At 32.0% G+C, this 24,972-nt stretch overlaps 3 protein-coding genes and 1 non-coding gene across 8 annotated transcripts; all 4 read left to right on the forward strand.

Moving 5' to 3' along the window:
- The first annotated feature begins 293 nt into the window (after nucleotides 1-293).
- LOC114915937 (small nucleolar RNA snoR117) lies at nucleotides 294-372 on the forward strand. The gene has a single exon (XR_003804201.1). It is a non-coding gene; the product is annotated as a small nucleolar RNA snoR117 (small nucleolar RNA).
- A 4,969-nt stretch (nucleotides 373-5,341) lies between these two features.
- Nucleotides 5,342-8,270, forward strand: LOC109798768 (growth-regulating factor 4). The gene is made up of 4 exons (XM_020359159.3): nucleotides 5,342-5,773; nucleotides 6,450-6,804; nucleotides 7,490-7,896; nucleotides 7,980-8,270. Exons 1-4 carry the CDS (start codon nucleotides 5,566-5,568, stop codon nucleotides 7,985-7,987), a joined length of 978 nt encoding a protein of 325 aa, XP_020214748.1. The 5' UTR covers nucleotides 5,342-5,565; the 3' UTR covers nucleotides 7,988-8,270.
- Nucleotides 8,271-9,599: 1,329 nt separating this feature from the next.
- On the forward strand, nucleotides 9,600-11,656 carry LOC109798708 (disease resistance protein RPP13). The gene is given in 5 exon segments (XM_020359072.3): nucleotides 9,600-10,140; nucleotides 10,143-10,276; nucleotides 10,278-10,827; nucleotides 10,829-10,969; nucleotides 10,972-11,656. Coding segments are annotated over 5 exon segments (1,524 nt in total). The 5' UTR covers nucleotides 9,600-9,762; the 3' UTR covers nucleotides 11,293-11,656.
- Nucleotides 11,657-14,426: 2,770 nt separating this feature from the next.
- LOC109798465 (GPCR-type G protein 2) lies at nucleotides 14,427-24,381 on the forward strand. Of its 5 annotated transcripts, none has more exons than XR_003804118.2 (13): nucleotides 14,427-14,956; nucleotides 15,031-15,239; nucleotides 15,450-15,700; nucleotides 17,675-17,753; nucleotides 18,334-18,422; nucleotides 19,185-19,277; nucleotides 20,191-20,217; nucleotides 20,361-20,447; nucleotides 21,352-21,423; nucleotides 22,679-22,809; nucleotides 23,598-23,749; nucleotides 23,861-23,923; nucleotides 24,016-24,381. XR_003804118.2 is itself a non-coding variant. In XM_029271269.2 (13 exons), coding segments are annotated over exons 1-12 (1,407 nt in total). In that variant the 5' UTR covers nucleotides 14,427-14,741; the 3' UTR covers nucleotides 23,863-23,911; nucleotides 24,016-24,381. The 5 variants fall into 5 exon arrangements, 3 of the variants coding, with proteins under 3 accessions (XP_029127102.1, XP_020214363.1, XP_020214362.1); XR_014428430.1 differs by having other exon boundaries at nucleotides 24,023-24,381; XM_029271269.2 differs by having other exon boundaries at nucleotides 23,861-23,911.
- Nucleotides 24,382-24,972: the final 591 nt, after the last annotated feature.

Consider the following 24,972-nt stretch of genomic DNA (forward strand, 5'->3'; position numbering starts at 1 on the left):
GCCACCAACAATGGGCTTTATCGCGAGGCCTTGAATACCCATAGACAACGGGTAACGAGATATCTGGATATGGGCTGGGCCAGAACAAAGAATGAAGGATAAAATGGTAACTTCACCAAAGAGAATTAGGGTTTCATTTCATTGTCGCCTATTTAATCTGCAACTCATCCCTTTACAGCTACGCTACTTGCTGCTGTCTTCTGTTTTGTATGCGCTTGCTCCACAGCGGTGAATTCCGTCTTTAGTTTTCTTTGTTTAATTCTAAATCTTTGTTCATTGCGATCATTGTCTTTGGCCTGTGATGCATCAATTTGTCCGTACCATCTGAGACTCTGTCTCTGACGAATGCTCAAATTATTGAATCTGAGGCTTCCCTTACCGCGTTGCTCTCTTATCAATTTGGAATAAAAAAATGTTTTCTTTTTAATTTTTTTTTATAGCGATGGCATAATTGTATTGTGGACCGTTGATCTAAGATTGATCTTCAGGTTATTTGGTTTTTATCGAAAATTTTCCTGTCATTGCCTTTTGTTAATGAAAAGGCAACAAATTAGAGTCTCTGTGTTGCTTATTCAATAGCGATTTCAGCGCTGTACGTTGCCGATAAAAATTTGAGCTGAGATATTAGTGTGGGTCTCTTTAGGCTCATGCATTCAGATGCTCATACACTTTCTCTGTTTTTGTGTGGAATCGTTTTGGCACATAATTTTTAATTATAATGTTTTTATTGTTTTAAATTTTTATTAGATGAGTTACCAAATGATGAGCTCAAGTTCTTGCAATGATTTTTTCAGACCTTATTGGTAAAGATGATGATTAGGTTAAGTTTAGAATCACTCAAGCGGCTATGATTTGCTTGGTATTATCTTCAAATATTGCCAAGATCTATGTAACAAATTAATTGGATATACATAGGAATCAAACTTGATATTATCTTCAAATATTGCCCAGATCTATGTAACAAATTAATTGGATATACATAGGAATCAAACTTATTATTAGGGCGCTGTACCGTTAACCGGGAATATGTTTTCCCAATTCATTTTTTTTATATAAATACTAGAAATATTAAATGAATTTTAAAAGTAATAAGTAAGGTGAAAACAAGATAATAATTTTATAATTAGAAGTAAAAAAATAATTCAAAATACTCTCATGACTTGGCTTAAGTTTTTATTTTTCAATCTAAATATTAAAAATAATTAGATTTATTAAAATGATTTTATCATTGTTGAATTAAAATACTAATATTAATAATAATATGATTTCATCATTCAACTTAGTATTGTAGCGAATGTGTTATTTATAAATATATAATCTTTAAATAAATTCTATTTTAAAGTTCAATTATAAAATCTAATCAATATTTATGATAAATGGTCGGACGTTTGTACAATAATATAGTTTGTTTTATTAAGAGAGAAAGAGAGAAATTTAATATATAATAAATTATAAATAACGCGACGTGAGATAGATAAAAGTACAATATTTTACAAATGATAGTAGGAATATCAGTTTTTATACAATTTTATGAATACGCACCAAATATTGAAACATATACACGTTAGTCAAATTTTGCGTTCTATATGCAGTCGCGTTAAATCTTGGGGCCAGAAATCTTGCGTTCTATATGCAGCCGCGTTAAATCTTGGGGCCAGCTATCTCACTCTTTAGTGTCTTTTCGTCAAAAATATTGAAGTTGTATATTAAGATTTTTTTTATGAATTAGTTGTATATTTTAAAGTTAAGAAAATCTTTTAAGCACCCATATACTAGAGTTGCTCCTACTCTACTCTACACAACAGGAAAAGAAAAATGGCAATAACTAAAACATAGAATCTCCATTTACTTTTCCTTTGGTTTTTAAGAATGTTGTAACGAATAAGGGATTTATTTTTCTACTTGAGAACTCGAGTCGCAAAATTTGAATTTACGAATATTATTGTTTCGGACCCTATCCAAAGGATATAGGTAAGCAATAAATAGCAAAATCAATAGGCTGCCTCAATAGTCAATACTCAATACCCGTAAGAACTAATGAACTATAGGGTTGAGAACCTAGTGACCCTACGTTGTTTCTTACACAACTGAAAAATAGTAAATCGAACACGTATTTTTATTGGTACTATGGCGTGGTAAGTTTTATTTTATTATATTTTAATGAAATCCTAGTAGCACCATTTTAAGTAAATTTTGATTGTCGTGGCTGTAATGTCGAGGTGGTAATTAGATAAAAACTCACAAAATTAATATTTAAACTCTCAACATTGTAAATAAAATTAACATTGAATTAACAATATGAACATAAGAATTCTATGAGAAATAATTCGTTACTTATTGCATCAAATGTCTCCTTTTGGCCTATATAGCATTTTATGTCATTCAATATACAGAGCACTGTTATCACAAGTGGTTTATTATTATTAAAAGACTCGTGTTGAAAATTCATCATCGTGAGAATGAAAAGATGAAAACAAAGTTTATCTCGCGTTTGTTGTGAGTTGGACCAAATTCAGTAGGTTTTCATTGGCGTGGTGGATTCAATTTGAGTTAATTAGCCAAACCATAATTTTTCGTAGTTAATTTGAATTCTGGACACGAGTAGATCTAGAAATTGTGCAAGGATAATGTCAAAAAAGAAAAATAAAAATTGGCGAAAAAGTTATATTGTTTGATAGTTTCTTTTTTCTTCATATATTACATGAGTATTTTTAAACTTTATGTAAAAAAAATGACATCTACATTATATGTAGTGGATCGAGACATTTTCTGTCTCAATTAAAAAAAAAATTAATTAAAATAAATTAATAAAATATAATGATGTAACTGATGTTATAATTAACTTATTAATTTTAAGGTATTGAATTTGATTAAAAATACTTTTTTTTAAATAAAAAAGATATAATAGTTTAACAAAATATAAAAATCAAAGTAGTTGTTAAAATGTATATTTCCTTTATATATTAATATATATATCATTGATAAATAATGATGAACTCAAGTGTTTTAAGTTAACAAAAAAATAAGGATTTCACTATTTCTGTGTAGTTACATAAGAATAAATAATGAAAATTCAATATTTAAAATTGATGATTAAATTATAAAAATAAGTATATGAATTAACTATTTATTTAATGTGTTAGAATTTAATTTTATAAAAATCAAATTTAGATACTTAACAACATGATTAATTTTCTGATCCATTCAAATAATTTTTTGATCAATCAACAACATGATTAATTGAGATTAATAATAGTTAAATAAAGTAAAAGGAATCGAGGGTTCCATCCCTGATGTTTTGCGAGTTTACCCAAATCATGAAATGAAGAAATGCCTTTGATTACAACCGAAGCAAGCCACGGCACGATACTTGACAAAAAAAAATGTACGAGATCCAAATAGTGATGGTGAAAAAATGACCGACAAAAGTAAGAATCTACACGTGATCTGATATCAAGGACATAAGCACAACAAACTTTTTGAAGCAACAACCAATAGTCAAAATGATATAGTTTCGGCAAGTATATATTCCTTAAATTGTATTGTCCCTACGACTTTTGCCATTGTAATACTTTTAGGTTTAAGCACCCTGGCAAGTGGCAACCCTCCAAGCTTACAATTGACTGAATTCAGAATTTTATTTTCATATACGAGGAAGCAATGTAACAACATGACTTTTTGTGATGTGTTCTGTAACTGTCATGCTTAGCATAGACAATTTTCTTTGGCTTGAACCAAAATATGGATGGATACTCAGAAATTTATTTCTTATAAATCATAGAGATTGTTAGAGTAGGTTTTGTTTTTTGGAACAAAGTTTTCTCCTTAGCATAGCCATATAAATGTAACATTTGTTTCTTAAGGAATGCAATCAGTTAATGTTTATCTACGTATTCTGTTATTCAGTACACCCTTGAAAGACAAAACACAAACAGGAACCACAAGGGATAGTAGGTGTGGAAGATAGGGCATAGGGGTGTGGACCATGTATGATGAAGTATGGGTTACCAACCAATGAATAATTAAACCATCCTTGACCATGAGGTGTAAGAGACGTTGCTTGAGTTCTTCTGTAGTTATGTGTTCCTTAGTTCATTCATCTCCAATAATATAGTTCCTGCGGCTACAGGTACAGGGTACATGGGCAATGATACAGAACCAAGAAGCCTAAAACTGGAATTCCACGCATTTGCATTGCTTTGCTTTGGACCACATTTACGATTCTGTTTTTCTTTTTTTCCAATCTCAAAGAGATTGAGCCCCACATCGAATGTTACCCGCATTCCGGCAACTAGTGAATGGTTTCCTCCAACGGTGGCCAAATTCAAAAATATCTGTCACTTGGTGCTTTGGGCCACTGGGCCCGACCTTACTCCAGCCCATCACGCGTTGTTGCTGTCCGTTAAAGGGTAGCATAATAAAAGTAGATGATGCTCGCAACAAAATGAGTAAATGACCAAATCTAACAAAAGGAAAAAGAGTAAAAATAAACACCTCCTCTATTTGAATTATATGGATTTGGCTCTTTTTTAAAGTCAAGAGGTGTAATTTACTTATAATGTTCATCAAGAAATTGTGGTAAAATTAAATTTTTATAATATTAATCATTAATCTTTTAATAAAACATTTATTATTATACTTTATTTTCTAAAGTACATTTTTCTAATTTTAGATAAGCCAAATCTATATACAATTTTATGTGTAAAATAATTTTTTTATTTTTCAAGGTTTTTATTTATTTTTAAAAATTATTATTCCAAAGCACCCCCAATTTATTGATATTTCATCAATTTAAATAAGAGTTTACTTTTTAAAAATTATTAATATTATATTGTTGATTTATTAAAAATGACTCTAAATATAATTTTTAAAATAATTATTACATAAATTATACATAAAAAAATGTAATTAAAGAATTGTATGATTTTTTTATACTATCAATATACTTCAATTAAACTCTTTAAATCATATTTTAATTCCTTATTTAAGGACTTTTTCATATTAAAATTTATACCATTAATGACAAAAAAGTTATATTATTTTCTTAAAACTTTCCTAAAGACAAACTATAAGACAAAAATATATATCTGACCAAATAAGAGAAAAAAATATAAAAAATTGTCAATATGAATAGTTCTTACTCAATCACTTAATCAATTCGAGTTGTGAATGTAAAAATGTGAGCGGAAGAACATTCTAACCAAAAAAAAAAAAAAAAAATAGAGATTAGTCTTGGATAAAATTGAGCATAAAAAATTAGCCATGGGAAATTGGGTTGATAAAATAAATAAATAATAAGAGATGAAATTGGAAGCAGTGAATGTTAAGTATGACATGAATGCTAGTTTACTTAAACTTGGAGCATCGCCATCCGGACACAACACAAGACAATCGACACGCGCGCAGTGTCACAAGGAAAGAAACAACAAACAAACCCAAATGGTTCCGACAAAACTCGATCTGAGTGTGATCTCGTTATCTTTTGGGTCTGACTATGTTTGATTTGGATACCGAAAGAAGAGTGTTGTTGCGTTATTAATAGTAGGACTAAGAGTAGTGGAAAACATGAACAGCAGTGGCGGAGGGACTTTGATGGGTTTGAGTAACAGTTATGGCAGGTCCCCATTCACAGTGTCTCAGTGGCAGGAACTGGAACACCAAGCTTTGATCTTCAAGTACATGGTTGCGGGTCTTCCTGTGCCTCCTGATCTCGTGCTCCCCATTCAGAAGAGCTTCGATTCTCTCTCACACGGCTTCTTTCACCATCCCACACGTGAGTTCTTAAATCTTGCTTTGCTTTTCTATTTTTCTATACAAAGAACTCGTTTTGGTATTATTTACCTATGCCCATGTTTTAAAGCTCAAGTATTCTGTGCCCCAAAAACATAAGAGTTTTAAAAGTTTTATTCTTTATTCGGCATTCGTTAGGGATCCTTTTAATTTGGTGTTGCCTTGTCTGTAACCGCAAGTAAAGATGCCATTTATGTGCAAGTAACATCAATGTTTTTCTTTCAACCCTAAAGACTGCATATGGCTACGGTAGCTATAATAATAACCCTGAATGACCCATTGGGCTTATTTATGGTAAGGATGTGTGAAGCTTGTTTCTTGGATTGTTATTTAAGAAGGTGGCTTGACCCAGAACATGTTATCTTTCCATTTTTGGATTTTTTTCCTTTGATTTTTTGCAATTAAATACACTAACTTAATACATTTGCAATCATATAAGTCATCTTTCATAGGGATTTTCTTTTACCTTTATGGATGCAATTATTGACACAGAAGAATGGCTGATTGGTTTCTTTCCTTATCTCCAGCTTTTCGCCTATTAGCTATGTATACTTCCATTTTGTCTTTATTGCTGCCAAATGAATGTCTCTTGTTCACTAAGGTCTGGGGTGTGTTTGGAATGTTGGTAATGAAATAGCTGTGCATGACTAACTTTGCAGTGAGTTATTGTTCCTTCTATGGGAAGAAGGTGGATCCAGAGCCAGGACGATGCAGGAGGACTGATGGGAAAAAGTGGAGGTGCTCCAAGGAAGCATACCCAGACTCCAAGTACTGCGAGCGCCACATGCACCGTGGCCGCAACCGTTCAAGAAAGCCTGTGGAATCACAAACTTTGACACAATCATCTTCAACTGTGACATCACTCACTGTCACCGGTGGCAGCAGTGGAACCCTAAACTTTCAGAACCTTCCCGCAAATGCCTTTTGTAATCTCCAGGGTACTGATTCCGGAACCGACCAAACCAATTATCGTTTAGATTCCATTCCCTATGCGATTCCAAGTAAAGAATACAGGTATTGAAATCCTTACCATATTTCGCACCTGTTGTTTGCTTGGGATTTGAAAAATACTTCACCAATAAAGAATAGAACAGAAAATTTATCTTTAATTAAGGCCATAATATCTTTAATAGCATTTCCTTCAATGTTATCAAAAGAAGGGTGTCTCACACTTTCTCTTCACGCTTTTGTTTGAATATAGTTGGGAAATTTGTTCTGTTCCACACAACCATATTACTTTGTTCTTTTTGAAATCGTAAGTTGCAGAATGTAAGACAATTATTTCTATTCCTCTGAATTAGGACCTTTTTTTTCTTGCTTGTGTTTCATTTCATCCAGCTTAGGGCCTTAATTTAGTATTTTCATCTTATAACAATATAAGTTTTTTTTTCTTTAATTCATTGTTGCTTCCATCATATAATTTCAATGTGAGTTTATTCAAAATCACCAGGCCTCAAAAGCTATGCTTTCATTGAATAATAGTACATCTGTAACTACAATAGCATTGGTGGTGACCTTGTCTAGTCTACTGCTCTTTTTCTTCTTCAATTTTTTCTTTTTGCTAATTTCATGTAATCACCATCTTGATTATTTATTTGTACTACTTGGCTTGCCAATAAGGCATTTTTGTTCTATTGTAATGATAAATTTTTGTATGATTAAATATGACCATGTGAGCAATTTTACTTGAACCAAACAGGTATCTTCAAGGACTTAAATCTGAGGGGGGTGAGCATTGCTTCTTTTCTGAAGCTTCAGGAAGCAACAAGGTTCTCCAAATGGAATCACAGTTGGAAAACGCATGGCCTTTGATGTCAACCAGAGTTTCCTCTTTTTCTACATCAAAGTCAAGTAATGATTCCATGTTGCATAGTGATTATCCCCAGAATTCATTTTTATCGGGGGAATATGCATCGGGAGAACATGTTAAGGAGGGCCAGCATCTTCGACCATTTTTTAATGAATGGCCTAAACGTAGGGAGCCATGGTCTGGTTTGGAAGATGAGAGATCCAACCAAACAGCCTTCTCGACAACTCAACTCTCAATATCCATTCCTATGTCTATGTCTTCTGACTTCTCTGCAATGAGCTCTCAGTCCCCAAATGGTAAGAATGAGATTCAATTTAGGTAATGTTTCAGCTTCTAAGTATGGATGGTATAGCTGAATCTTTTAATTATATCGTTGCAGATAACTGAGGGCAGTCCTTCAAGATTCAGTGCAATGTTATGAAAGGATCCAACGAGTTTAGTAGTATATGAGTGGTCCAAAGGAATCCCATGTTCAAGTATTGTTATTCAAGCTGAGTTGTTGTACAACTTTATGGATCCTCGGCTTCTTGTTGTAAGCAAGACCAACATCTTATCTTGTTGGTGGATATTTGTAGAACCTCGGAACATTCTTGGTTTTGTATCTAATGAACGAACATAATTACTTAGTACTGTATTAATTTATGCTGAATAAAGTTAGTGGTTTTGTTCATGAATCAGTGCATCCCTTAGAAGTTAGAACTTCAAATGTCCTTTGCTTTGCTTTGCACGGGCTTCCCTTTTCGTTGGTTTGGGTGAAACCTTCAAACTGATTTATTTACTTTTGCACTATAGGAACAACATGAATAAAAAAAGTTGGTACAAGGATGAAAATGAAGAAAATTGTTTCATCCTTGGCAATTGTAAGCTTCATTTTAGATGGAGGGGCAAAGGTTTGTAATGATGTCACTTGCGAGAAATATGAATCCTTCTGCACATCAAGGGATTAGTTTCCCATCAATCCATGCGGTGTGAAAATTTCCTAGGAAACCAAAATAATTTTTTATCAAGTAAATTTAGGGAAGTCCAAAAACGCAAAAGATAAAGTTGTAGGATAGTGCTTACATTGGCTTTTGGAATTGGTTTTTCTACACTTAATACCAGTTAATTGTAGAAGTAGGATGCTTATATTTTTTATTCTATTTGATTGTTGTAGCATTATAAATATTCTATTGCAAATGGGACGAAGTTGCAATGAAGCACCTAACGCGAAGGTGTAATTGGATTTTACGAGGTTTATCTCAAATACAATACTTCTAATAAAATACATACTTTTATATATATATAGAGAGAGAGAAAAAGAGGAGAGTTATAATATTATCAGTGTAACTTTTACTAAATATTACACTGCTCAATAACTTTATATTAAATTTAAATTTTGTAAATACAACTGTTAGATTGAAATTTCATATCACTTTATATGTGTATATCAAATTTTGTTAAAATTAAATAACAACTTGAAAGTAATCAAAGTGTTCATATTTTAGTATATTTTGAAATGAATATATTATGTCAATTTTGTTTTATAAGAATGAAGAATCAAATAATCTTGGATTAATATAAATTTTTGTATATATGATCTAAGAGATATGAACTTTCAATCTAACGGTTGAATTTTTAAAATTCAAATTTAATATAAAGTTATTGAGTGGTATAATACTTAATAAAAATTATACCAATATCATTATAACCCTCCTCATATATATATATATATATAAAGTGGGTTGAACATTTACAAATATTCTAGAGCAAATGAATGTATCATTATGAATATTCTAAGGCAAGTGAATGGAAGGTGCAATTATGCAGCTAAGGGGAAGATGGAGTTGAATTTTGTACATGGTTGTTGCAAGGTAAATGCCAAGATACGAAAACAAAAATGGTTGTTGCAACGTATATGCCAAGACTGCAAAAATAAAAATGGCTGTAGCGAAGTAACTGTCAAGAATAAAATAAAAAAAGAAAATAGAACTCTTAACCCCAAGTCTTTGTAAAAAAACTTATTGCAACTACTCTCCACACCATATATTTTCGATTCCATAGTATGTGCTTGCAAGCTTCAATCCAAGGAAGGAGGATATCATATCATATCTCTTCCCGAGTCCTCACCAACCCCAACCTTAAATTTGTATCTACAAGTACGCATACATCCCCCCCTGCTGTAAATGGTAGACAACGTAGTTTCCTTCGCTTTAGATCACGAGTCCCAACTGGTGGCACACGAAGTTGGGTTGTTGAGTGGTGTGGAGGACAAGGTGAAGTCCCTCCAGAATGAGCTCCAAATGATCCACGACTTCCTCAAAGCCGCAAAGACCAACAACTACATTCAAAAAACAGTGGTGAGCCAAATCAGAGATGTGGCCCATGAAGCTGAGGATGTCATTGACACGTATGTTGCCAAAGTGGCCATTCATAAAAGGAGAACCACACTGAGGAGGCTGCTCCATAGCTTCGACCAAGCAATATTGCTCCATGACGTATCCAAGAAAATAGACAAGATCATAACCACTCTCAACTAGATACGTGAAAACAAGATCAAACACAGTTTCAAGAAAGTAATATTGAATCTGCAGCAGAAGAATAAGAGGAGAAAGGAAGGGTGCTATCACTCCACAAGCTAAGAAGAAATGTGGAGGAGGAAGATGTAGTGGGCTTTGTCCGTGACTCCAATGTAATCATCAAGGCAGCTTTTGGAAGGTGGTTCGGGACGTACTGTTATCTCCATCATTGGCATGGGGGGTTTGGGTAAGAGTAAGACCACCCTTGCTCGAAAGGTCTATAACAGCAACAAAGTGAAACAATACTTTAGTTGCCACGTCTGGGTTTACGTGTCGAATGATTACAAAGCCAAGGAGCTTTTGCTTGGCCTTGTTAAGAATCTGATGCCAAATGTTGAGTATCTAAGTAGAGGCAAAAAGAAAGGTAAGAAACACACTCAAGAGCAAGACATTTCTAGCTTGAGTGAAGAAGAGTTGAAGAAAATGGTGCGGGAATGCTTGGAGACTAAAAAGTATCTAGTGGTCCTCGATGACCTATGGAAAACACAAGATTGGGATGAGGTGCGAGATGCTTTTCCCGACAACAACAAAGGCAGTAGAATATTGATCACTAGTCGGGTGAAAGAGGTGGCCTTGCATACTAGTCTTCATCCTCCTCACTACCTTCAATTTCTCAGTGAAAAAGAAAGGGTGCTCTTTTCTAGGAAAGTGTTTAGAGGCGAAGAGTGCTCTTTTTGGTCTGGAGCCTCTAGGCAAATAAATAGTTGTAAGTTGTCGCGGTTTGCCACTCTCAATTGTTGTATTAACGGGACTGCTAGCCAACAAGGAAAAGTCATACAGGGAATGGTCTAAAGTGGTAAGTCATGTCAACTGGTATATCTTACTCGAGATGAGACCCAAGTGAAGGATATAGTTCTCAAACTCAGCTACGACAACCTACCAAGGAGATTAAAACCATGCTTTCTCTATCCTGGGATATTCCCTGAAGACTTTGAAATCCCTGTTGGGCCATTGCTGCATCCAAGGAGATTAAAACCATGCTTTCTCTATCCTGGGATATTCCCTGAAGACTTTGAAATCCCTGTTGGGCCATTGCTGCATCGATGGGTTGCTGAAAGATTTATACAAGAAACAAGGAATAGAGCTCATGGTTTGTGGAGCCGTGTCCTGTCTCTTGAGTATTGGAGATTAACATAACGATTTCAATATCCAAGAAATGAAGACAAGGAATACTACAGAATTATATGATTAAAGATGATTGTGACAAACATCCATAACAACAAAGTCAAATTTGAAAATTTTAATAGAGTACCTCCACTTTTTCCATCAGTCCTCCTGCATCGTCCTGGCTATAGGTCCACCTTCTTCCCATAGTACTTAAACAATGGAGTTGTTTAACCTCATTTTTATCTGGGGTATGTTAGAAAACTTTTTTTTTTAATTAAAAGACAGAAAAAGTTGTTTCAAGAAAATGAAATAAAAGAATTTTTAGAAGAAAAAATTATAGCTTCTCTTATGTGTCTATGCTCTTTCTGTTATTTTTCTCGGGCCACTTTTTATGTTATTTATTTGGGTCATTTTTATAAATCAAAAGAGTGGAATAATGAAGAGTGGAATTTAAGCAATGATGAAATGTTATGCCTTCAAAGTCTGATAATCGATGACTGTCCTAGGTTGTTTCGTTTTCCAACTCTATTGCCGTCTTTGCCTACCTTAAGAAAAGTGCAGCTTAGGCGATTGTAAAAAATTTTAACGTCTACCATAGGCCATAGCAGAGAACTTGAAAATAAAGGAAGGTTGTGTAGTCATTGTCAACGATTATTAGAACTAGAGCTAGTTTGCGTTAATATGCTCATTAATTTTTTTTTTAGTGTTCGGTTATAATTGGTCCATAAGCTTTTGAGATTGATTAGTTTTGCATTTAAGAGCTTAGAATAATGAAGTATAGTGACTCTGCCAAACTTGTCAAAATATGTATATTATGAAGCTGATGAATTTACTTACGAAAAGCCTTTCTTAGTTTTGGATGTAAGATGTAGTCCATTGGAGTGTTTGTTGGTTTTCTCGTATAATAGGTTCAATGAATATATAGTTCCAGCACTTTCTTTCCAATATTTATCTTAACATTTCAAAGTCCAAACCAAATTTACTCTTTCTTTGGTCGACAAAAATGCTAGAAACTAGTATTTTATAAACCAAATTACTCTCTTTTCTTTGGTTTTTATAGGAGTATTTTTAGAGATTATTTATTTTTTCAATATCTCATCTCCTATGATTTTTTTTTTTTTGTTTGTCCCTGGAGTATCCACCGCCGACAGCAGTTACTAATCTCCTCGCTACGTTGGAGGCACCTGAAAGGGTGGGATAGTTGGCCCCAAGATTTAACGTGGCTGCATACATAAGGCAGGATTCGAACCCCTGATCTTGCTTAAGCGTGGATCAACCCCTACCGCTGAACCACACGCTTGGAGTTCATCTCCTATGATTTATCTATTTTACTTTTAGTTTTATATTAATTTTAATATTTGTTTAAAAATTATCAATAATGAAAAATAATTTTATATTATAATATAAAGTATTTATTATAAATTTAAAATATAATTTATATTAAAAATATTTTATTTATTATTAAAACTTTAATTTATTATAATTTATATATTAAAAATATTTATTTACTATAAGTTATAATTATATAAAATAAATATTTATCTTATGTAATATTAAAAATCAGATATTAGTCGATTCCTTTAAACAATATTTTCAATTTAAATCTTCTGAATAAAAAACATGATTAAGAGAGGAGATTTCATTAAAAATTGTCTATCAAGTTCTTTGACAAAAATTAAAAATTTATGAAATTTTAACATTTATTTATGATAGAATTATAGTTTAGCGGCATTTTATCTAATATTTTTAGTATTTATTTATGATAATTTTTTATATAAAATAAAATAATAATTTTAGCATATTTAAGATACAAGATAGTTTTTTATTTTATATAATAAAAATTATAATAAATAAGTATTTTATTTATAAAAATTATATTATAATTAAAATTTATTGTAAATAAATATTTTTCCATATAATTCTATTTTAATTTTATAATAAATAATTTATTTCAAATTATTGAAATTTAATTTAGAATTAAAATGAGAATAATCATTAAAAGGGAAAAAAATTAAGAAAAATTTATAAAAACATGTTGAAATGTTCTTCAACTAGTAAAAGTAAAAAAAAAAAACATATTATAAGTTAAGAAAAATTTCTAAAAACACAATCATTCAATAAAATTAAACAAAGATAATCTTATTAAAAGATAGTCTATAATAACATTCACATTCAATATAATATAGGAGTTTTAGAAACCACAATAATAATGTTTAAATTTAAGATTATGTATATTTTTTTAAAAGTTTAAACTACTAGATGAATTTTAATAATTCATATAATATGGGGGTTAAGTTACTTTTTAAAGTCTTTTATTTACTTAATTTGTTCAATTTGGTTCATAGCCAAAAAAATGTAAGACCTTCATGAGTATTACAATTCATACAAACATTGTTAAAAAAAAAGTTTAAAATAAACTCAATACATTTAATTAAATTTAAATATACAATTCTAAACAATATTTGTTGCAGAAGTACTTAACTTTATGTTTCTAATCAACTATAATAAAATGTTGAACAAAGAAAACATCAAAGAAAACATATTTTCTTCTAGTTTCATAAATTCTGCTTAATCTAAAACATTTAAAATAAACTAATAAGAATTATGTATTAATGAATATTCCTATGAACATAATATCACATGCATGTCACAGTTAAATCATAAGATTCATAACATAAATAACATTTAATATAATTAATTTTTCTTATTATATTATAAAAATTTAACATCATTAATTTCAATTTGATAGAAATAATTATGTTGTATTATTTTAAAAAATTAAAAGATTAAATTAGGTTTTTTAATAAGGATTTAATAGTAATATACTGATAATGTAAAATAATTTTTATATAATTATTCAATTACAATCTAACATAAATGACAAATTTGCTAATTTTTATAATAATTATTTTAAAATCTTATAAATAAGTTTTTTTATTTATTGATTTACTGTGTAAAGCTTTTATTAATAGAGAATCAAATTAAGAAATGAAGAAAATAATTTGCTTTTGATAAATAACAGTTTAAATTTTAAAAAATACAAATAAGTTTATTCCAGTGTTAATTTGTATGGAAAGATACGATATTCAAGAGAAAATAAATTTATTAAAGTTCTAACTGGTAATAAGAAACGAACTTAAAAGTTTGCAATAAAATAATAGGACTGTGTATGAACAATTAGTAAAATAAATGAAACGAAAATATAATAAGGAGTTGAGATGGGAAAGTGTATGAACCTTTGATGCAGTTGGACAACGAAAAGGAAAAGAAGGAGGTGATTAAACTTACTTGAATCGGTGGTTGATGAATTGAAAGCATCGCATATTGTTGTTGTTGTTGATTGTAGCCGAGATAAGATCAGAAGAGCGAGCGAGGGCTCGTTGGTTGGAGCAGTGGATCTGATGCGATGGTTGTTGATTTGATTGAGAAGTAACTGAGTGGAAGAAGAAGAAGAAGAAGTGAATTGAATTGAGACAGAGATGGGTTGGGTAAGGGGAATGTTGGAAGGGGCGTCGGTGGTGGGATGCTTGTGCTTGCTGGGTTGGGCGGGTCTCTGGTTCTTGAACCGTCGTCTCTACAAAGAGTACGAAGAGAAACGTGTCCTCGTTCAAATCATCTTCAGCGTCGTTTTCGCCTTCTCCTGCAATCTTCTCCAGCTCGTTCTCTTCGAAATCATTCCCATTCTCTCCAAAGAGTATGTAACATAACCCTAACAAACTCAAGTAACCACTCTCAGATTTTAGATTTTGTTTCTATTTTGTTGTGCAGGGCAAGAGTGGTGAACTGGAAGGTGGACTTGTTCTGCTTGATTCTGTTGCTCGTTTTCCTCCTCCCTTATTACCACTGTTACTTGATGCTCAAAAACAGCGGCATCAGAACCGAGAGGGCTGCGCTTGGTGCAATTCTCTTCTTGCTTGCTTTTCTCTATGCCTTTTGGCGCATGGGCATTCACTTTCCAATGCCCTCCCCTGATAAAGGTATACTACTAATTCACTTTCCCGTGCTCTTTCCTCGTGTTTATTTCTTATTTCATGTTTCCAAATTTGTACATGTTTGGTTTCACATCCACGATCTATGGTTAAACAAGAATTACATCAAAATTGATGCAAAAGCAACTAATTGTTACTTCTGATGATCCACATCCAACCATAATTCACGTGAATCCAAACATACTCTTAATGTTTCAGGTTTCTTCACCATGCCTCAACTGGTGAGTAGAATTGGGGTCATTGGTGTTACTGTCATGGCTGTCCTGTCCGGTTTTGGGGCAGTAAACCTCCCGTACAGTTATTTATCACTTTTCATCAGGGAGATTGAGGAAACTGAAATCAAGGCCTTGGAGAGACAGCTAATGCAATCGATTGAGACTTGCATATCAAAGAAAAAGAAAATTATTCTTTGCCAGATGGAGATGGAGCACAAGCAAGGATCTGAAGAGGTTACGTTTTTATCTTTTTCCTTTCAACTTGTTTATGATGATGATTGGAATTTTTTTTTTTTTTACCGCACCTTTATAATTTGATGAAAGAATATGTTAATGGAAACAAAGGAGAGAAACTACACCTTGGGCAGACATGAAACCCGAGGGAAAAAAATGAGAGTACACATAGTAAGCCGAAGTGACTTCAGATTGCAACAAAGTAGTTCAATTTATTTATATTCTTAGATATATAAATTCCCTCAAAGCTACAATTAGTAGATCACCAAATGGAGGCCATGAGCATGACTGTATCCTGTAACTAGTATCAGGGTATAGTGACTCCCTTGAAGTTATTGATTTTTCCCTCATTTGCATATATGCATAAAATTTAGCTCCCTTGTTTGTGTCAAGTGTCAACCATCAAAAAGTGCCATGTATGGCACAAGTCAATATTTAAAAAGGAATTTGTGAATGTGTACCTTAACCATAGTAGTCAATAGCGGGCTATAAATGGTAGCAGAGTAGTAGTCCTGGGCCAATATGGGATTCAAATAGTGGCCATTGCAGCTGCAATAGCAGCTTTTCGCATGTTATAGCAACAACACTATCATGTTATAAGCTCCAAAAACTCATATTTACCCCTAAAACAATGTTGTTTAAGGTCTTTTTGGGTTAAATTGAGATCTCTTTCCTCTTTTCTAAGCATTTTTTTGCTTTAGAAACATAATAGGATTTGAAACCATTCTTCCTTGACCATTCCACAAAAAGTTATCTCTGTTTTGACATCTGTTCCTTCATACTTTACAGGACTTTCCATTTTTCTTCTTCCTTTAAACTCCATAGTTCACATTCTGCTAAATTTGGTGTAATTTGTTATGTTCTCCTTTTTCTATTAATTTCACCATCATCTTTTTTATTTTTATTTTTCTGACTTCATTGCTATGCACTTATTGCTCCTACTTCGATGTTGTGTGTGTAAACTGTGACTAATTATTTATCATGAATTTCTTCATTTTTTGCTTTGAGTATTTATATGTGTAGTATAAATTATATATTTTGTATTTAATATTTAAAACAGGCTATCCTGCTATAGCATTTTCATAGTTGGCCACTACTTGCTGCTATACAAGATTGACAACTATGGCCTTAATAACAATTAATGATTTACATATTGTTGTGATTCAGGAATTGTGTGTATTGTTGTACACATACCAATCTTATTTATAGAGTGAATACAATAAATGATAGAGATACTAATCTCTAATATTATGGAAACTAATCTAATCATATCCCTAATTGATAGTGAGGATAATAACCATAATATATGTATCCACAATATCTGTAATATATTCACAATATCTGTAACACATATAAAATAAATATGTTGATATTTGCTTTAGTTTCATAAATTATAAGAAATTTTGTAAAGTTCATTTGATTTGAATTGTAAAAGGTGTATTTTCCTTAGAGGGGGAAGCTATTACTTAGGGGGTGTTTGGTACACAAGAAGTTTTTAGTTGTCTAGGAATCTGAAGTAAGCATGTTCATTTTCCATGTTTAGTTTATTATTTAAAAAATAACATTCCAAAGAAAAACATTATTTCCTGAAATCTTTTTTACTTATGTTTTCCACAAATTTGTTCTCATGGGAGAGGTGACAATCTAACTTTCCCAAGTTGAAAGACACCTTTTACTTTGGTAAAAATATCACATTACCTTCATTAATGTGGTAAATAATTAAAATTTCTAGTAAAGTTCTATTAAAACTAATCGTAAAAATATTTGATTCCTAAGAAACATATATAAATATTCCAAAGAATTTTTATGACCAACCAAACAAATTATAGTCATTCCTAGGAATCATGATTCCTGGGTATGAAAAACATATAAGGTTTGTTACTTTGTTTGTCAAGGCATAGTGGTATTATCCTGTTTTATTTGTCATTTTCTTTCCTACCATTTTCTTGATTTATCTCAACTTGTTTGTTGCAGAAGTTAAATGCTAGGTCTCTAATTAAACGAATTGTTGGTACGGTTGTTCGATCCGTGCATGAGGATCAAAAAGAGCAAGGTCAGTTCTCTTTTACTCTTTAAAAGCCCATTTGAACCTTTCAGTTTTGAAATTTAAATTTTGGGGAGCCAAAGTGTTCAGAATTATATGATCAACAAAGCAAGTAAAGGCTGTGTACTGTAGCAAGACGGAGGCTGAAAAGCATCTATCCTTTTTGATAATTATATAATGAGGGCGAATTTATGCAGTGATTTGGTGCGTATGGTTGGACACTAATGCTTGAGTTTTCAATGAAATTCTCTTACTGACCATTATAACTTCTTCGAGAAAAGTGTTTGTGGTTTCTTAGTGGCTAATGGCTAATGAATATTTTATAGGGATTTCCATATTGGATATTAAGAGAATTGGGTTGCCCCTGTCTTTAATCTGTATGATAGTGTGTTTAGATCTGATTGGAATTCGGAAGCAAAATTTGGTTACTTGAGGGGTTATAAGTGAATTTCTTATTTTATTTGAATACTTATTGTGAATTAATTTCTTTAATAGTGGTATTTCTAACCATCTAATCCTATTTTTCTGTAATTATGTTAGAGATATTATTAATTACAAATTTTAAACTATTATTTTGTTGAATTTGTAGATATTAAAGGCTTGGAAGCAGAAGTTCTGGCCTTAGAAGAGCTTTCAAAGCAATTGTTCTTGGAAATCTATGAGCTTCGTCAAGCAAAGGTTTACTATATGTTGGATTACCCTTACTTTTTAGAATTGTGTATGTAGTCATATTTAATTTCCTGTACCCCTTTAATCAATCCTCATATTATATGCCTTGTTCTATTGAAGTAAATTCAGCACAATATAGTTATGTGTTGTGCTTTTATTACATTTCAAAATGCTAATGGCCTGTGTGGAAAGTTTGTTAAAGAATAAATGAAACAATTATGTCTCCTTTTTGAAGAGTTTGGTCTCTTGTTTCTACTGATAATGATGTGTGTGTGTGTGTGTATATATCCTTCTCAATCACTATTCCAATATAAAGAAGTTTCTCCTTGTTAAACCCCTTTGGGAATGTAAAGTTTGCCACAAGGTTTAAGTTCCTCATATGGATAATGTTTCTCAACAAGATCAAAAGCCAACAAGGTAATAATATGGTGCTAGGATGGAATATTTCACAAATCTCTCTCTCCTTATATCTATATCAGGGTGAGGAGGAAACCTGTCTTGGATGTGAAATTGATGACCAATGGTAATCCAGCACGAACCATGATTATCTTCACCAAAAAGTGTGGCATTTTCCTTTAGGAAACTGAAAAACAGTGTGACCAACTTCTTTTTTAAAAATGTATATGCTATAGTAAATGATAAAATTATGTGTGTAAATCGTAAAAAATGGCTGAGTTCTTTTTCTATCAAAATATAATGTGATTGAACTTTGTCACACTTTATATTTTTCCTTTAATCTGATTGTTGGGAAAACTGGTACTCACTTTGCAGGAAGCTGCTGCTTATTCTCGAACTTGGAGAGGACACATGCAGAATCTGCTTGGCTACGCTTGTTCTGTATATTGTGTGTATAAAATGATCAAGGTATTGTGATGTCAAGAATCAATATTTTATAGGTTATAATTACTCTTTCTTAGTAAAGATAATTCTTAGTAAAGCTAATGGTTGTAACCAGTGGATTGGAGCTTTCTTAAGGTATAGATTATTTGCAAGAATTGCATGATCAATCTGGAAATTCATTTACTGAATGATGCTGCTAAAACTAATATTTAACTTGTTTGATTGCAACATTCTCCAAGACTATGAGTAAATTGCTAATTATATTAGGAATCTGACTCATTAAATCTGTACCCAAATAAAGCCTGTGAAGCGGGATTCGTAATATTACCAAAATATTCTGTTGGCTGAAAATGTGACATGCTAATTTCTATATTTAGGAATCTTGACACGTTAAACTGCCTTCTGTGTTTAACATCTGAATAGCGGGAGTTTGATGAATTTAACTTTCTTGTCTGTTTTGGTCTTTTAAGAAAGATTCCTTGTCCTATCTCTTTATTATTCTATTTTAAATTTAATTCAAACAATAGTAACAGTAATAAATAATTTGTGATAATAATAGGAAATGATCACATATATTTCTTGGAGGATCAACCTATACTAGATAATAATGCTATTTCTAGGTCATTTTTCTCTTGCAATTAATAGGTAATTAGGGAAGTAGGATAATGTTTTTTATTTTTATTTTTGCATGTAATCAGTTATCGTGGCACACCATGCAGTTTTATAAGCTCACAGCTTGTATTACTTCTCTCTATTATGGATTCTATTCCTGTGTTGGAAAGTTTGATTGAGGCTGACTTAATACATGATATTTTTTGTCAGTGTGTGAGGTCTGTCTGATGATAATAGTATTTTCTCATTTCTCTAGCAAATGAGATTTCTTATTATTTTTTAGTTTGTAGATAGTATGGCTAACTTAATCATTTTCTTTTGGCAGTCATTGCAAAGTGTTGTTTTCAAACAGGTAAATTGTATTCCTCAACGATTCTTTAATTTGATCATCTTTCATTGTTGTCAAAAATATCTTAATATAATTACTTCTTCCTAGCTTTTGGGCTGACACTTAAACTGTTAATGTGCTTCGGTGATAATTTGTTTCTACGGCAGGATGGTTCAGTTGATCCTGTGACAAGGATAATAAGTATATTCCTTCAGTTCTTTGATATAGGAATAAATGCAGCCTTATTATCACAGGTAAGAGTCCAGTTGCTTGCCATTACTTTCTAGAATTAAATGGTGGCTTTCTTTTCAATGTGACACCGAACCTGTGTGCATTCTTATTTAAAGATCAAAATGGGCATTATTATATATAGAGTTTATTGAGTTGGGCTTGTTCTAATTATACTGCATGTACTTGTCCTAAAATCATTAGGATAAATATATGTACTGAGAGTGATTACAGTTAAGCTAGAGCACCCTATTTACTCTATTTTCTCTGCCTTAATTTCTCTTAAATCTTAACAATAAATATCTTAATGTTTCTATGAGAATGACTCATTAAATTCCTCTTACGTTATAAAGTTCAAGAGTTTGCTTTGGACTTGTTTACTATTGCTGCTTTTGAGTCTGATAACTTTCTTTGTCCACTTTTGGTTGATCCTTTCTCTAATCAGTAATCAGAACTTTATATTGAGGTCACTGATCACCATCGACACTTTAGATGATGAAGCAGAAATAGCTTTCAACTTATTTAATAGACTTGTTGAAAAGTAGGGAATTCATTAATCAAATATGCTCTATTTATGTGCTAATGCGTGCTAGTCCCTAATAATTCTTCTTGTTCGTGAATTTTTCTGTCATTCACAAATCCCTCTATTTGATTAACTGAATGCATTCTAGCAAGATCACATTTGTACTTTCTAGTTCCCACTAGTTACTTGCTCATCACATGTCTTTGCTGTTTTTGTATTTGGATTTTTCCATAAAAGTTGACTCGGTAGATATTTTGCTATTTGTAATTAAAAAAAATTATAAAGAACATAGCAGGTTTTTAGAATATTATATTTTGTGAATGTTTCAATTATTTGTTGTGAACTTATTTATGATACTGCATGGTTTTTTTTTTTTATTTTAATTTGTTCTGCATTTTTTTGTGCAGTACATTTCCTTGCTATTCATCGGAATGCTGGTTGTGATATCAGTGCGTGGATTCTTAACAAATCTGATGAAGGTATTCATGCTGCTTTCAAATGGTGGTTGTTATATTAGTACGCTTTACTGTTAAACAGAACTTGAAGAGTGTTCTTGATAAAATTACAATCTGGTAATCTGCGCTTTCATTGAGGGTCGGCCAGTTGAGCTGCTGAGGAAAGAACTGACAATTTCCATTAAAAGGAAGCTAATCTATGTATAATAGCAATATGACTTTGCATCACAATTCACAAACACAAATGAAAAGTATCAGCCCCTGATTTTGGCTTACAATCTAGGATGATCCACCAAAGAATCAATATGCCATGGAAGAATAAACAATATAATTTACTGGCATGTATGTTAATCAGTAAATGTATAATCTACCTACCTCAACAGAGGCAACAGCAAACCTACCCAAAGTCTAAAACAATATTTATATTCTTTTGCAATGCATATAATTTTTTTAATATTTAAAATGATTGTTACTACATAAGAAAAAAGGTAGAAAACATGCTAATCGGCAATCTCCGGTAGAAATATGGACCAACAGAAATAAGTGGCTGTGAGCCTGTGATCAATACCTAAATAATGTCAAAATGTCCACTTCAACTGAAACTGAGATGCCATCTTCATCGCACTGAAATAATGGCCATCCAACATGAAGAACTTTCATTTATTGATTTCAGTCAGTCATATGTGGTCCCAGAGAAGAACACATGACATAAATCTCCAACATCTACTTCCAATTCAAACAGAAGAAAACTTTCGAGCAAGGGACACAATGATATCATCATATGATGCTTGAAACACAGAATCCACAATTAGAGTGCTTCGGGTTCTTTATTGCAGAACTACATTTTAGTGTATTGGCTGTGGATAAATAATTATCACAGTAATTTCTTTTAGGAATTCTATTTGTTTGCTTTTAGGTTCATTTGGAATAATTATGGTAGAACTACATCACTAGAGTTATAGCAAGTTACTATATGTCATATGGGTTATAGTTAGTTTAGAAGGATTTGTGCTTGGACTGGACAAGCTTTATTATTAGGTGTAAACCACGAAAAATCTTCTTTCAGTTTTGAGTATAATTTGAAGGAAGTTTCTACTGTTGTGGTTGATTTGAGATTTATTTTGTGTATTTGAGCGTTATGCTAAGATTTTTTCTAGTCCTATATCATGCATCCAGGTACAGTTTGGCTTCACTAAATATAGTAAGTGATACAGTATGTAATCTGTATTTTTGACTTGTTATAAATGTGACTAACTTCCATTTTTGGGGTTGCATGCAGTTCTTTTTTGCTGTTTCAAGAGTTGGAAGTGGATCTTCAAGCAATGTAGTTCTGTTTTTGTCTGAGATAATGGGAATGTATTTTGTATCTTCTATTCTTTTAATCAGGAAAAGCTTAGCAACTGAATACAGGTATAAGTAGTAATCTATTCATTAATTATGTTTTAAATTATTTGCATAGTAGAAAGTAGAAACCTGTCCAGAATAATCAGAATTTTGGATTTTAGATTTTATTAATGGATGGAGATATCAACACATCAATATGAAGGTAAGAGAGGTACAATGAAATGTTGACAAAAAGTTGTCAACAAAAGAAGTGAGAACATGATGGCATGGCATTTTAGTTTGAAAAAACATTTTTTAAAATCAAATTGTCCATGAGATTTCCTGACATCCTCATAATAAAGCAATAAAGGGAGAAGATAAATGGAAATGGAAGAATGAACAACATTACATCAATAGTCCTATGATATCTATACAATCAGTAGAATAGTTTTCATGGTTTAGAACTAAACTCAAAGTAGTTGTGGACTAAAGTTTGGGCCTGTTAGTTTGTAGCGCTTGTCTTGATTGATGCAAATTTGTCATGCAGAAATATAGTTATTATTTCATATTTTGGTCCCTACATCTGTGTCAACTTTTCATTTTTAGTCTCTGTACAGGTAATTTTTTTAAGTTTTAGTCGGTATTGTTAGCTTTTTGGTTGTGTAAAACCGTCACAAAATGGAGGCACAAGGACTAAAACTTAAAAAAGAAATTGCTAGTATAGAAACTAAAATGTAGAGTCTTTTGGTATAGAGCTGAAACAAATAGTTAGCATGGATATAAGGACTAAAAGATTAATTAAACCTTGTTTCATTAAACTTCCCTAGATCATCAGGTATTTATCTTCATGTTGTCTAATTTGAATCTCTTGGCAGGATTATTATAACTGAGGTGTTGGGTGGTGATATTCAGTTTGACTTTTATCACCGATGGTTTGATGCAATTTTTGTGGCTAGTGCATTCCTTTCACTGCTTTTACTTTCTGCGCATTATACATCTCGCCAAATTGACAAACATCCAATTGATTGTGAGTGTAATTCTGCCACTTAAATCTCAGTTAATCTTCTTTCAAGCATCATGACTTCTACCTACTTGATAAATAAATTACTTACCATGTTCTTTATTTATTTCAATGTAGAACAAGAAACACACCCGCTAGATGCATGTATAGTTCCTAATGCCACGGAAGGTTTGATACCAGGCTAGTGAACATTAATGTTTAAATCTTCCAGATGGATGCATTTGAATTTATTTGATAGCTGATAGAGGTCTTTCATTATTTTTATGTGCCAGTGAATAGCTGATTAGAACATCTGATGCTGGAGCAAATCACCAGTGAAGGGGTTGATATCGTTATAGTTATATCAATAGATGCACATGCTGCTAAATCTTTTAGAATACCCATTTTTTGGATGATTTTCTATCGAAAGTGGACTTTTCTGAACAGAAATATTGTTGGGCAATATCTTCAATGTATATTTGCTTATGCGTTGTTAAGCATAGAATGAATTGGATGTGGATAGTTTTGGCCCTTGGGATCGGTACCATGGACCTAAAGAAGAGTTGCATAGTTATAGATAATTGGTAATTTTGGATTATCGGGGGTTGAAATTTCCACTCAAATACATTGGCAGTTCGTCTTGAATTTTTTTTCTTTTATGATGTTGGTATATTTCTTCTCCAACTTCTTAAGCGAGATTACTTAAAAGTATATGCATATTATTCTAGATCATCAGGTACTCATTGGAGTGTCTAGACTTTTTTCACATGTAATTGGTAATATGAAGTCATCTTGCGGTAATGTGTCCAGCAAGAAAAAGAATGATAAGTTGTTTTGTGTTATCATCCTACATATCTTTACTCAGTAAGGAATCTGCTTTGATTTTAGTGACCAACCCTCCCAGTGCCTAATAACACAAGTGAAATCCATGAAGCCATAGCGGGTTTAAAAATTCATTTAGGAAGAAGGAATCGTGCGTGAGATGAGTAGTATAACTATAAGCTTCTAAAAGTCAAATTTAAAATGCGACATCAAACACGATATTAGTTTGCTGCCTTGGTGTATGTGTTTTGCTAGTGCTTAATGAAGATTGAATGAAAAAAAAAAAAAAAAAAGATTGCAAGTGCCCTAAGTGGCCTTAAATTCTAATTTGTTTACCATGCCCCTGTCTAGTCTGATTTTGATAAGATTAATTTTGTGGATTTCATCGAGACTCAAAATATTTAGGATAGGATCCGGTTAACTTGATT

This window comes from Cajanus cajan, chromosome 8, assembly GCF_000230855.2.
Source record: "Cajanus cajan strain Asha chromosome 8, NIPB_CcT2T_4, whole genome shotgun sequence".
Taxonomy (NCBI): domain Eukaryota; kingdom Viridiplantae; phylum Streptophyta; class Magnoliopsida; order Fabales; family Fabaceae; genus Cajanus; species Cajanus cajan.

Excerpts from the sequence above, each read along its gene's own strand:
- LOC109798768 (XM_020359159.3), top strand. The coding sequence starts at position 5,566 with ATGAACAGCAGTGGCGGAGGGACTTTGATGGGTTTGAGTAACAGTTAT. Across the intron at positions 5,774-6,449 it reads CTTCTTTCACCATCCCACAC|TGAGTTATTGTTCCTTCTAT; the intron begins GTGAGTTCTTAA and ends CTAACTTTGCAG. Across the intron at positions 6,805-7,489 it reads ATTCCAAGTAAAGAATACAG|GTATCTTCAAGGACTTAAAT; the intron begins GTATTGAAATCC and ends TGAACCAAACAG.
- LOC109798465 (XM_020358773.3), top strand. The coding sequence starts at position 14,742 with ATGGGTTGGGTAAGGGGAATGTTGGAAGGGGCGTCGGTGGTGGGATGC. Across the intron at positions 21,424-22,678 it reads TCTTAACAAATCTGATGAAG|TTCTTTTTTGCTGTTTCAAG; the intron begins GTATTCATGCTG and ends GGTTGCATGCAG. Across the intron at positions 22,810-23,597 it reads AGCTTAGCAACTGAATACAG|GATTATTATAACTGAGGTGT; the intron begins GTATAAGTAGTA and ends ATCTCTTGGCAG.